The 14522-nt window shown below is 30.1% G+C and overlaps 2 protein-coding genes across 2 annotated transcripts in view; one reads left to right on the top strand and one right to left on the bottom strand.

Annotated features, from left to right (window-relative positions):
• The window catches only part of LOC119683399, a 9853-nt gene extending 2588 nt beyond the window's left edge, over positions 1-7265 (bottom strand). Inside the window, exon 1 of the mRNA XM_038097062.1 lies at positions 7236-7265. Within this exon, the coding sequence (XP_037952990.1) occupies positions 7236-7265 (30 nt within the window). The remainder of the gene's footprint in view (positions 1-7235) is intronic.
• Positions 7266-13345: 6080 nt separating this feature from the next.
• LOC119683382 (protein germ cell-less-like) overlaps positions 13346-14522 on the top strand; it is a 6992-nt gene continuing 5815 nt past the window's right edge. Inside the window, exons 1-4 of the mRNA XM_038097042.1 lie at positions 13346-13675; positions 13751-13971; positions 14031-14182; positions 14240-14516. Of these exons, the coding sequence (XP_037952970.1) occupies positions 13539-13675; positions 13751-13971; positions 14031-14182; positions 14240-14516 (787 nt within the window). The 5' untranslated portion in view covers positions 13346-13538. The remainder of the gene's footprint in view (positions 13676-13750; positions 13972-14030; positions 14183-14239; positions 14517-14522) is intronic.

Genomic DNA, 14522 nt, shown 5'->3' with positions numbered 1-14522 from the left:
CCCCAATTTGTATTCACGGTTTTTCTTGCTTTAGTCGCATTTTGATGATCGCGTTGTTGAGTTGGTCGTGTTAATGGTTCTGCGCAGCTCTGGGTCTGTTGTTGGCATTTTACTTAATTTTTACTTAATGAAAACGCAACTGAACTATTTTTGTTGAAAGTGTGTGACATCATATTATCAGTTTACCAAAACAACATAAACTTTTAAGTTAAATAAAAGATATTAAAAATATAAATGAGATAATTTCCAAAATAAAAATTTCTTTTCTGAAATTGAAAAAATATAAATTTGCACAACAGACGGAGGTAATATACATAGTATTCGTATAAGCGTATATTTCAACTGTTTGGAATTTGCAAAATATACTTCAGTCTGATTGAAGTGAGATTTTGTGCTTAAACTTACTTTAAAATATTTTTATCAGTGCTAAGTGTTATCTTATAAACAAAATTTTTGTTGCTATAGAACATATCTTAAGCGACGCAATGTCTTCTATAATTATCCTCAGTAATAAGGGAAGAGTATAGTATAGAATACGTATTGCTGCTTTTTATAAAAATGTTTGCCAAGAATTAATCGAATTAGAGTATGTAGATAATCAGACATAGCCAGTCAATGAAACATATTATATTAATTATTTACAAATTGAAGAATGTAAAATCTTTCGAGCAGAAGGGAACTATTACTAGTAAATCGAAATGAGTAGTTAATAACAAATAAGGACATGTAGAAATCACGAACCTTTTTGGGAAAATTAAAAATAGTAGATACAACACTTTATAGTCTACAAACGAATCTCTCTTATATGATTATTTTGAAGAAGTGATAGGACAACACCTTTTTAATGTTATAGATTTTTTTTTAAATCAATAACAATTCGTGATCGAACTTATATAAAATGTCTAATCAAAGATTTTTTAAGCGACGTAAAGCCTATTGACAATAAATGGAGAGTTCTTTTTATGAAGACAGTTGTCATTTATTTAGATATTTAGAAATATCGTTTTCATTTAAATTATTCAAATTTAAAAATTATATAGACCTTATATTTATCTAGCTAACATAGACCTATATATTTATATTATTTGAGAAAAAAAAAAAAAATGTTTACGTATGGAAAAAAACGCACTTAACCTTATCGATATTTTATATCTTTCCCGCAAGATAATCGTGTCTGTCGTCTGTCGTCTTGTAGTTCCCTAGAAAGATATCTTGAGTTTTGCTTTATATTTTCGCTTTCTACTTTAATTGCTCTATCGACATATTTTAGTGTGTACCTATGAACGATAATTTCATCGCCTGTTCTATTTATTATCGCACACTAGTCCCAAACAGCTGTCGTCGGGTCGTCGGGTCGTTGAACTTGAAACAAAAAACAATAACAAATTGAAGAAAAATAATTTATATATTTTATAATAAAAATGTTTAATAATGCAAATAAAAATTTATTTTTCAAACGTGCCAAAGTTTAAACAATTTCGCTCCATTCGCTCTGAATTTTCATTTCGTTTTCCATTTGATATTTTCTATTTTTTTCGCTCGTTGCTAGCGATACGTCGTCTTGGTCGTGCGGTCTAAGACTTTGGTTTCTCATGTCTCAGACATGGTAGAGTTTGGTGTGTCCATGGTTCGATGCTCGTTTCGTTTTGTGTGTTTTGTTGCGTTTCAGGTTTCTTTCTGTTTATCCACAAAGTTTAAAGTATTTACATATCTATGGTAAATGCGAGTGGAGTACGTTTAACTTGCTTGAGGTTTAAGGCTAGCCAGAGACACAGATACAGATACAAATACAGAATAAAAGTGAAGGCTTAAAAAGCATTTCTGTGGTTTGTGTGATATAAGAAACATTATATTACAGCTTTTAAACTGAGACAGTTATTACAGCACAGATAAAGGTCTCGAGTTTAGTTTCTGCATAGAAGAGCTGTTACAGTAAAGCAAAAGCGCCCAGGACATGTAGATTTGTAGCGCATAGAAAACGCTACATAATTTAAACTCCCCTGGGAACATTAAAATGTTTAAAAAATAAAATTTTTTACTTTAATTAAAATAGAAATAATAAAAACATTTCCATTTTATTTAATTTGTTATGATAAAAGTTTATATTATATTAACATCTATTTAAACTACTTAATCTATTTAAAATTTCTTCGTTTTTATTTTATGAAAATAAAAAGTTATTCTCTTATTTTATTATATATTTTATTGAATAATATATTATTCATTGTACCCAGTTTTTAAAAATCATAATGGGGAAATTCAGTTTAAAAAAGATCCGTTTAAAAAAAATGAAGAATCCGTTTTTGATGTTTGAGAAGCAATTCACAAATATTAACACCATGAGGTACTCACTGTCAAACCTTGAAACTAAACTTAGGCGTTTCAAATTGTTGTGAAGGGTCGAATTTGATCAATTTTGTCTCTCAACGATCTGAAGTAGGTATCAAGTGACCTTCCAGAACCTTGTGCAAGTTCAAAATTGTCGGATCGAAGCTTTGTCACTGGAATCGGTCGTTATATCTTCTCCATACACTTTGGATAAATTTCTTCCAATTTTTTTTACTAGCAAATCTTGCTTTTTTAGCTGTTAAAATATATGATGTTAATGGGTTTTAGGCATGAAGTTAGCTGTGAAAAAATAGAATTAAGCCATATGTTGAGAAAAAATGAAATTACTTTCCAAAGAGTCCAATATATTAAAGAAATGGTTTCTTAAATAATTTAATAATTTGTTGGAATAAAGTTTTTAGTACTAAGTGATTTAGAAGTTTGAAAAATTTACTATTTCAAGTGAATGTCGTCAAACCATTACTTGCTTGCGGTAAAAGTATGACTCGAAGAACAATAAAGTGAAACGGAAACTCATTAAACAAATGATGGATCGTTTAACGCAGAAGGTATGAAAGGATAAACCTAAATATATATGAAATAAGTGTTAGGTTGAACATAGCTTCGACACTTAACAGTTTCAGAATACTACTACGTATCTAGTAGTTGCTGTGGAGGCAGTTACTATTTTCGCTAGAATATAAATTAATGGAAATGATGATAATGTACCTTTATATTTTACACTCTTTATAGACCTAATGTAATCATCGTATAATTTTGAACTTTTAGATATGTTTCGATTGAATTCTGTGTATGTTTAATCAATTCTTTACTGTCGTCCAATGTGCAACCTTGTACATTGGAGGAAGCTTCATCGCCTACACTTCGTAGCAGTGTCCTCAAACCAATTGTTTGCTTTTAATATCTCGAGTCAAATAAATGTTTTAAAAATGTAAACGTAATTAAGCATTGAGCTTCGTGTTTGACATCAAAGCTCAAAATTAAAAATTTTATAAAAATAAAATAAAACAAGTTCTTTGTTTTCTCTTGAAGGCATTCGAAGGCATTTGTAACGCTTCACAAAGCAATTGTTAAGAATAAATTTTGTTCAAGCTTTTGAGAATTCGTTTAGTTTTTAATTCAAAATCAAGACAAAAATTATAAATTTATAAATTATTTTAATATTTTATATTGATTTCTTATATCCAAACGAAACTACAAAGCCGCAAAACTGAGCTTCAGAGCCCAAACTCGTAATCGAGTTGCGTGTGCCGCATACGAAATGATACGCGTTCTCTTCCATTTGTCAAGACCTGCTGTGTCGTTATTGATGATTTCAAATTTTGAATGTGTGCTCTCATCACATTAGTTATCAACACCTGAAAATAGTTCAAAATTTTATATAAAAAAATTGGGTAAGAAACTGCTTGAAACGCAGAAAGTAAACAATCAACGTTTAAGAAAAAAACGCCTTTGTAGCACTTTTGTTTTTACTTTTATTTTCTACACAATTACCGACTTTGTTCATATTTTCACTGTTTCTTTTTGTAGTTTTTCTCTTTTTTTTTGTCTCCGTATTTACTATTTATCGTATTATGACGTAATTCATTTGCACTACATGCGCTTTTTTTACCCATAATTGGGAAATAAGTACACAGCAGACATGAAACCGGTTCCTGGTCGAAATACTCTATAGCGGGTATGGTTATTTGTACTTCCATCTAAAAAGTGAAGGCAGTGAGAGTCAGTAGTCTTTTTTAATAGAGCCATTTTGAATAGTAGTAAATCTGTTTTGTTCACATATATTTCTTATCAAATGAGAATTATAAAACATATTTTAAGAAAAGAAATGAGTAAATTAATACTCAATAAATAATACTTATTTATTCTTCTTTCATAGACAACGTAAAAATATATTATATATCATCTATATCATGTCATATGTATATATTATTTTATCTGTTATTGTCTATTTCATTTAGCTAAAACTGGTTTCACAATGTCAATGTCCTTCTAGTTTCACAAGAAATGAACTTTATTATCATTAATGGGTGGGTTCAGTACCCATACACACGGTAAAACTATATAGAAAAATGTATAAAGATACCTGAAAGTGATTACACTGAAACAGAAGCAGAATTTGCAGTAGAAGCGTATTTGCAAGCTTTCAGAGTATCGTTCTAGAGAAACGGACGGCAGATGTAGTGTATTCAAACCTGATACTTACGTCTTTTATTTAATTCCACTGCTATAATCTTTGTTTTATAAATTCCTATTATTATAATAAATTTAAAAACTTACTATAAGATATCAAATGCAATGTTTCTATGCAAAATGCTGTTTTCAAAGCCTTTACTCAAAGCTGCCAATAGAAGCGATTAACAACCTGGCTGTAAGTAGTGGAATTTTATGATTATAAGGTAGGACTTGATTGTTTTGGTTGGTATCAAGACTGTATTCATAAACCTGTAGATTCTTAACGATTAAAGAGGTACTCATTACCTTTGAATATATTTTAAACATTTTTTACGCCTGAAAACAGTATGACGGATAGTTTTTGAAATAATGCTCTGTGCCTTTATGCCATTTTAGACATAATAACTATGTTTCAAATATATGCAAAATTTTAATATATATGTAAGACCTATTGTGAGGGCATCTATTAGCAATTACATACCTACATTAGTAAAAAAGATTGTATATTGTCAAAATTTTGAGATTTTCACAAATAGAAGCCAAATTAAACAATTAAATTTGAACGTATGATATATTTTTATATAGTATATCGAGTTTGGAAACACCTGAGCACCTTAAAGAAATTTTTTTGTCATATTCGAATAATGTAAATTTTTCGATTATTCGAATATGATAATATAGTTTGAAAAGTTCATGGTATTCTATAAACAATATTCTTAAACAATATATATTCGAATAATTTAAACTATTAAATAAAAATTTGTATTTTAGTATTCGAATTACAATAATTCGAATATTAAATAATTTGAATATCAAATAATTTGATTATGAAGTAATTTGAGTAATTTGCACATTTATATCGTACCATTTTCCATAGTACCATACCATAGTACCATAGTTGGTGGTAGGGTATTCTATTTGGCTGCTTCATGGATTTTTCAAATTAGATTAATTGCTTCGATACACTTTATTTTTAACGCCAGTAATTCTTGTCTGGTCTCACATTTATGTTTATAAGTTCTTACCGATATTAGCAAACACTTAGACTGGCGGCTTGTATTTTAATCCACTTAAATTGGTTCCAATGGCGGCACATGATGTCAAGAGTGCAAATGTTTAAGCACATAAAATCATGTTTAACTGGTTGGCCTTCAACTATTGCTTAATTTTTTGATTATTTGTTCTGGTTTTTCTATCTTCTACGCTATGAGATAGTATCTGTAGGCCGGAGTATCTAGTAACATAGTTCAGTTATGGGAAAATGCGCAATTTTTTATTGTATTATTTGCGTGTTATTATGCTCTACCTATGTTATATGTACATAAAAATAATACAAATATTAATAAATAATTTTAAATATAAATATTTAATTCAGTTATATTATACATAATTATATTTGTATTATAACAGCGTTACCAATTCCATTTTCAAGTTTACATATGTATGTTCTAGTGTTCCATTTATGCTGTTTCTATAGAACCGAACTTTGCTAAACGCATATGCGCCTCAATTAAAACATGACTAGGTATAATTGATATTTAAACTAGTAAATACTTGGATCCCTATTACTTTATTATGTGCTATAAAGTTATTTATATTATCATTATTTTTTAGTCATATCGACAGTAAATCCCAAATGTTTAAACATTTGAACAATTTATTATGTAAAGATGACTTAATCCGGACATATAGCAACAAAATTAATTTATTTACTCTTTTCTAGACAAATTCTTCGGTTTACTACGAGTATCTTTGCTTTGTATAAGTTTATATAATCTTTATGGAAACTCCAAAATATGTTTTGGAACAAAAAACTTATATACAAACAGAGCTAACTCGTTTAATTCCATTCAAATATATGAGGTTTCTGAAATCAGAATATGTATTTACTATACTAGTCAAAAAATGAGGTTCGCTCAGTAAAGACTAAGAGATCGGCAGTACAGAGTTTATTGGGTTATCTTAATTTTAATGTGGAATACTATTTTTTATAGACATTAGGGTAAAATTTTGGTTTGAGTTTTCATATGCCAGTGAGATTTGTACCAGTACGACTCTTAGGCTTCTCATAATGAAGTGGATTATTTCCGTGGGTATCTAAGTTATTTCAAAGTCATTGCCGTCGTTCATGTCATATGTAATTCAAGTGAGTGTGGATGTAGTGTGTGCCAGTACATAAACTTCATATTGGATAGAAGCTTTGCTTCGAATTGCTTACGTCACTTGAAGTCATGAATACATGTAATACTCGTCTTGAGCGCCCTTGACACGGTTTTTCTTCGTCGCCTAAAAAGCTTCAAAGTTTTATTTTTAATTTTTTTTAGTGTTGAAATGTTCGTTTTGTGTGCGTTCAGTTCATTTTTGATTTCTGTTTATGGCGTTCTATTATTTTTTATCTGAAATTTGTTTACTTTTTTGTTTACAAAATTCATTATTTACACGTTTGAGGTTTGTTTTGTATAAATTTAATCCGCTTCTGCTGGGTTGTAAACTAAAAATGGTAAATAAAATACATAGTTGGTTGTTCACAGATAATTTAATAGCTTTTGTTGACTTTATAAACAAACAAACAAACTCGTCCCATGATGAAGTCATTAGATTTTGGTACTACTTCAAGCCTACAATTAATTTCAATTTTATATATTTTGTTTAATATAAATTCTTTTATTTCCTTTAATGTAAATAACAAAAACTGAAGATAGACTTCATACGTATATATCATCAACATCCATAGAAACCATTACTCCATAGCGACAATCCACATCCATAAAAACAATTTTCAAGATGTCTTTACATAATTAATTAATTTTTTCGACAATTAAGTCAATGTTATTAATGCTATATTTGGCTCTTAGCCTGAAGATGTATATGTATATAAACAATATAAACAATTTATTCATTTCGTCTTAATCCTTTTTCAAATGGAAGATTATGATGTCATTTTACATAGTTCAGTTGTCTTCGGTATATTATTATATTTCTAGCATATTAAGCATTTTTTAATATTTTCCGCACGCTTTTAAATATAAAAACAATTTATTAATAATATATGAGCGTAGATACGTCTTCAGTTAATACCAGATTTCTACCAAATGCAAATGCGTGAGAATTCAAAGTAGGTTTTGTTGTCAAGCGAAGTGAAGACGGGACGTTTAGTTTTGTTTTAAAAAATGAAGTTTTGTTTTCGATGTATATATATCTATCTGATACATTAGCAATTTATGTTCTTAATGTTTGCCAAAAATTGTTAAGCTTAAAAAAAGCAGACTTTCCTATCACTACTTCTATAGAAAATAGAAATAGTGATAGTAGGTAGGTTGGAGTGGCGGGCTTGATTCCAAAAAGCCAAATTGAGTTCAAATAATGGCCGATTGTAGTACCACAGGAGTAGCATTGGTACGTACATAGATTTCAATCAGTATACAGCCAACGCCGAAGATAACGACTCTCCTATTAGGTAAAGGAAAACCAACCTGACAGTTCTATAAACTTGGCCATGTCGCTTATGTGACAGGATGACAGCTCAGTCAGGCTTGTGAGAAAAGGAGATCCGAAGATTTTTGATCTTCTTCTAACTAAAGAAGTGCACTGACACATGAAATGGAGCACGGTCTCCTCCTCATCCTCAGAGCCACAACCTCGACAAAAGTCATTGTAGGGTAAACCCAGTCTCATAGCATGTCTTCCTATTTCGCAATGATCCGTCAGCACAGATACCGTAATGGTGAGCAGGTTCTGTATTTGTTGAAGTAGCTGACTAGTTCAACCTAGATATTTAACAATGAGGTTCATCAGCCCAGTATTGCTTGGCTATGCTCAGGTATTTTTGTTTAATTGCCAGTTTAACTATAGCCTATATCTGAGAAGTGAATTTTAGGGAGAAGAGCGCCTGCCTTGGCAAACTCATCTGCCCTGCAATTATCCGAGATATCCCTGTGACCAGGAACCCAAATGAGTTTAACCCTAACAAGCCTAGCTAGGTTATTAAAAGAAGCACGCAGTTTTGAGTTATTTTTGATGTGGCTGAGGTGTCTATCAGTGATCTGATGACAGCTTGACTATGGATGATTGAAATGGATGTATCGGATAGTAGTGATAGTAGAAGATAAAAATTTAAAATGTTTATAAAGCATAGAATGATTTACAATTTTGATTGATTTTGATCAATTTTGATACATTTTTCTACTATGAGAACTGAATAAAATCTAATTATATAACATATAATCCACATAAAGCGAAATGAAATATAGCTCGATATAATATATACAAATAGGTTAATTATTAATTATTATGGATTTAATAATTTCATTTTAATAAATGATAATTATTTGTTAATAAATACAAGCTATACTATTATGTATAAAATTTACTTTGGCGTTTGTGATTTCCACAGAAAAAATGCATAATTGACTTGCATTGCTTAATTTATTGCAGCACTACTTCAAACAGAAAGACAAGGAGTGGGTGTGTTTAGGTTCAATCAATTCTTCTCAATGCTTTTGTAACTGTGACGCCTACAAAATCTGACCCACACGAAGCCCTATAAAATTTAAAAAAATAAAAAAAATTTATAAAATAATTTCAATTTTCGAAATTTTATTTACTATTTTAATTTTAAAGTTTTTTCTATTGATTAAAAAAATGTCTCTCTTCGTTGTAAAAATATCTTATAAAGTTAAACAAGACTGTCATTGGACCTTTAGCATTTAATAATTTTTTTTATATATTTATACTTTTTGCCTACATATAATATGAAATCATGTGCTAACTCATAGTTTGTATGTACGAATTGGAGAAAGTCTTCAGATAGATTTTTAATATCGGTGCGATAATACTTCTACACAAGAAAGGAGACAGATTGAAATCCGAAAACTAGAGAGAAAACAGAGTAATAACTATTATTTAAGTGATTTAAGAAACAGTAAGTACTAGAGATAAGTAACTTTGCATCTGAAGTCAGGCATAGCAACATTTGAAGGTAAATACCAAAGAATTGGATCCAGGGTTCAAATAGAATCATCAAGGCAGCATTTATGATGAGTATTAATGGAAATTGAATATCCAGAGTATTTTATATCCGCAAACGCCACATTAAATCATTGATAACAAAACTTATGTATTTAACTTATTTTGTCTTCTATCTTAATTTATCAGATTTAGCTAAGTCTAAAATGGTTCCATATTATCTATTGTACTATTACCGACACAATAAACAAAACTGTATTCCTTCGTTACGATGGTATCATCTCCTTTTGCCCTTTACAATTGTCTGCAAACATTGAAATGTCAGGTGAACCACTGTCTCGCCCCACACCCGAAAGCAATGTGGTAGACCAATGTTTCAAAAATATTTTTTTTTGGTTTCGTTTCAATCAGTTACAAACTTTTGTATACATATCTTTTATTTTTACATAAAATTTATGTAAACAAATCGATATTTTTCTTTCGCAATGTAAACGATTCCACCTCATTTTTATGATACGCATCTGACCTTGCCTTTTTCCATTTACAGTTTGTGTAATTCTTAAAGATATTCTGTAAATGCGTTACACATAATTTTATTTTTTTTTATATAAAAACTGAATTAATTATTTGGCGTTTCCTGTATATTTTTCCAAGTTAAAAGCTTCTAGCATGTCGAGAATCTATTAATTACGGTGACCCAAATTAGTATCTCAAAGCGATGTCGTAAACTGGGTCAACATTTCGGCGTTGCATTCTTGTACGATATCGCAGCTAGGGGAAGTAAACTTTTTTCACATTCAAGATATTTTTTTAAAAAGCTAAAAATAAATCAATAAATTGAACTTAAAACTTAAAATTACAAACTTAATTAGCTGATGCATATATCAAAAGGTTATAAAGAAAGATGATGTTTTGATGATGATGAGATTAGCTAACTTATAGCTAAAGAGAACTTTTTAGCGTATAATTAGTTGCAACTCAATATAATGTTGTATATAATCTAGTGTTATTTATATCGTAGTTTATTTATATATAATTCAATTCCATTTTATTTTTATATATTTAATAAAATGTATTGGAAGAAGCGCCACAAATGTGTATCATTAGGTATTTGCGAAATTAACCGAATGTATTGAATGAAACAGGATGAATCAAGGGGTCTATTAGCTGATAGACTCCTGTCGACCCTAATGATTAAATTACTAGGAATATAGATTGTTAGTATAATAATAATATAGATTATTGTCGCAGCTAAAGTCTTATATTGCAGATCGTTATCTCTTCCTAATACCTTATAGATGTTTATATGAATGCTGGCATTATTTTGTTTAAGTAAATGGGTTCATTTGTCAGTTTTGGCCCTTAAAATGGAAAGTTCAGATCGAACCATAAGAGAGTGCGTACATTTCTAGATATGGATCTAGAAAACCTCTCGGCAATGCAAATTTATCTTGTTCGATTTTATGCAAAGACATAATCATTTGGTTAAATTACGATAACTGCATTTCTAATTGGATGTACAAAATAATATCTTAACTGGTTGCACTAAAGGGAGAATCAGGGTTTTGTGCTAAGATTGAGTTTGTATCAAAAATATTTATATAAAATATATATACATATTAGATATTACTTGTTGTTTAAACGGTTATCGTGATAGTTGATTTTTACCAGATTACTTTAAACCAACATATTGTAGAGATTCTAAATATACTGTTAAAATGCCTCTTTTAAAAACTTTTTTTATTTCGTCAAAGACCCTGGCTTCAAACTGTGTCATTATATGAAATATCACGCATGCATATACACTGATATAAATGATCACACATTCCCCCGATAGCTTCCAATATACACTCAAAATTCAACTCTTCTCTGTTTTCAAAACTTCAGTTCGCTGAAGTTACTATAAATAGTCTGTATGTGGAAGTATTCTGTGTTTCTTATCTTTTGTATAAGTGGAAGATTTATAGTTCTCGCATAATGATTTACTTATATAAATTCTCGGCTTCTTATCAATATTTCAATAATCATTTTTTTAATGCCAAATAAACTTCTTATCTCATCCAGACATTTGAAACGCAAAGTAGTTAACTGATTTGCCCTACCCATTCCAAATATTTTTGCTACTTAGAACGTATGCCGATGACGTTTCGATTTTTATAGAGCTGCGTTGCAGATTGCAATGGTGGCGTGACTCATTGGCTATTACAGATATGCCAGGTCAGTATTGCAACCTATTTTTATTCCCAACTCGCAGTTCAACATTTCGAATTGATTTTAATTTGCAATTTTAATTTACAAATTGCAAAATGTTTAACGCAATTATTTTATTAATTTTATGCAAAGCATGTGCATGTAACTATTTGTTCCAAAATGTCGGATATATAGAGTTCGTTTTATTTCTGTTTTTTTTTCGTAAAAACTTTAAAATGTGCAATATATAAAGTAGAAACAGTCTCTAATGTTTACGGATGACATCACCCGAATGCAATATTCGTTTGTTTACGTATTCAATAATAGATGGATTGCTTATGCAGATTACCTTTTTGGTGTAGTCAAGTGCATAGTTTTTATTATTAAAATAGTGCTTCGAATACTGTGGGAACTGGTAGGTTGAGTTTATTGAAAAATATAGTATAATAAAAATAGACGAAATAAATAGATCATTGCTAAAAAAGGACTTTCGTTTGCCTTCAACTTATTTACATAACTAATTGCCGTACTTCCCTAAAAAAGTATTCGTCGACATGTTCCAAACATAATCTACTATAGTCTACGTTACAACTTAAAAGTTACACTAATTTTATCGTTTATCGTATACGTTTTATCTTGTACAATAAAGTAATATCCCAGGCAGATGACAACCATATTCAGTAACTTAATGGGGTGGAATTTTGTGGTACTCTGGATGTTATTGTCGTTGATCTTTACGGTTGTCAGCTATTATATAATTGTACTATAGTAGAAAATAAAATTTATTTTTATTTTCGGTTCAGAATTTTGGCTACATCAATAGAATTCAACTGATGATAATTGAATCCATCCATCTCCGGTAAATAAAAAATATTACAAATCCATATACAATATGGAGTAGTAGTTAGGGCTCATACTACTAACAATTTTTTAAGAACTTTAAAATTGCTACTGCTTTTTCTTGCTTTCGTAAAATGATTATACAGCTCTGCAGTTTTTCAATGAAGTGTTTCGTCATACCGTCCTTTACTAATATTAAAAGCGGGTATACTTTAAACTAGGATATGCTGACCGATTCCATTAAAAATTGCCGAGATGTATTAACATTTCTCTGAAACAAGAAAAAGCAAGAAAAAGCAGGGGCAATTTTACAGTTCCGTACCCTACAGAACGCAGATCTTGTATTATGATTTCTTCAAGGTAAACCGAACTGCTTAATGCTGTGTCATACACAGAGACTTATTTTACGAGTGATTTTTGAAAACTATTCAAAGAAAAGCATTTAATTAAAAAGAATCCATTATGTTTAATACACCAAAATATCTTAAGGTGAGGGTGATAACTCATCAAGGATGGATGTCACCACATACATTCCCAGCATTCCGTGTTGGTAACACTTTAGAAGTAGCGCCCCTGCCGCTGTTGTGAATAGCCCCAATCACTTTTTAAACTCAAGAGTTTAATTTACAAATAGTGAACTGTAAAGTTTTTCTACTCTACCACTGGAGAGTTATCTTTAGTTATAGCAGCTTCTCCATTTTTACCGGTCTACTTTTTTATACTAGAAATTTAAATACAAGTATTTCATTATCTTAAAAAAAAAATAGTTTAAATGGTATAGAGTTAAAAATCAAAATATGAAAATGATTAAAATAGAAATATAAATTTATCTTCCATATACCTAATTTATGTATATTTTTCTTGATAAGATTAAGAAACACCACTGATTGCCAGTTTATAAAGTGAATTATTTATGTTATTGTAGATAGTCAAGTAAGGAGCAAGAAAAATTTTTTCAAATAGTGGAAGTTAAGTGGACAATTACTACAGCCTATTTCGAAGAATCTTATTTCGAAAATATGGGTACCGTGGCTTTTAAACTAACAACGCCGCTGCAGGAGAGTGTAACGAAGTTTTTAGATCGGAAACGTAAGCGACCTATGGAGCCAACAGACGGGAGTGATGATAAAGATCTGGAGCTAGAAGTGCCAAAAAAGTGAGTTAATTCAGTTGTTTGAGTATTGGGAATATGTACTAATATTTAATGTCTTAATTGTTTTGAAATTTGCAGGAAGAAACTGCTAAGTACTGCGAAGTATATTTATAAAACTTTGTTTGAAGGACAGGCAAATTCTGACATTACTGTTATGGCTCTGGGGAGAACGTGGCGGCTGCATAAACTTTATTTAAGTCAAAGTCCGTACTTCCAGAGTATGTTTAGTGGATCTTGGATGGAGTCCACACAGGATTTCGTCAACATTCAAATTTTAGACAAACGCATAACTGTAACAGGTAATATTTTTTAATTTAAAGATTAATTAATTTTATATTTAATAACCTTTCTTCATTAGCACTGGATGAGGTTTTTGGTTCACTTTACTCGGACGATATTAAAATAGAAGTAGACAATGTGGTAGGAATATTGGCCACAGCAACGTTATTTCATTTGGAAAGCATAATAGAAAAGTGTTCTGAAGTTATGTTGGAGTCGATAAATGCAAAAGTAAAAAATAAATGATTTTCTGATTAAATATTTTATTTACTTATATAATTTTTTTAGAGTGCTGTGGAGTATTATGATATTGGTTGCGCTTATGGTTGTTTGAATGCTAAGAAGGCTGCATTCGATTGGCTAGAGAAGAACATGCTAAGTGTCTATCCTAAACATTTTAAACTTTTACGCAGTATTAGCATTAATTTAATGACGGAGCTTGTTTCGAGTCCTGATCTATACGCAATGCAAACAGAATTTTCAATTTACACTTTGTTGCGTACTTGGGCATATTTACGTTTACATCCACATTTCTTAAATCAAGCCGATGAAACGAAAAGCTTACGTCTAG

The sequence above is a fragment of the Teleopsis dalmanni genome, chromosome 2, assembly GCF_002237135.1.
Source record: "Teleopsis dalmanni isolate 2A chromosome 2, ASM223713v2, whole genome shotgun sequence".
NCBI classification, from domain to species: domain Eukaryota; kingdom Metazoa; phylum Arthropoda; class Insecta; order Diptera; family Diopsidae; genus Teleopsis; species Teleopsis dalmanni.
This window is presented reverse-complemented; position numbering and strand designations above follow the sequence as displayed.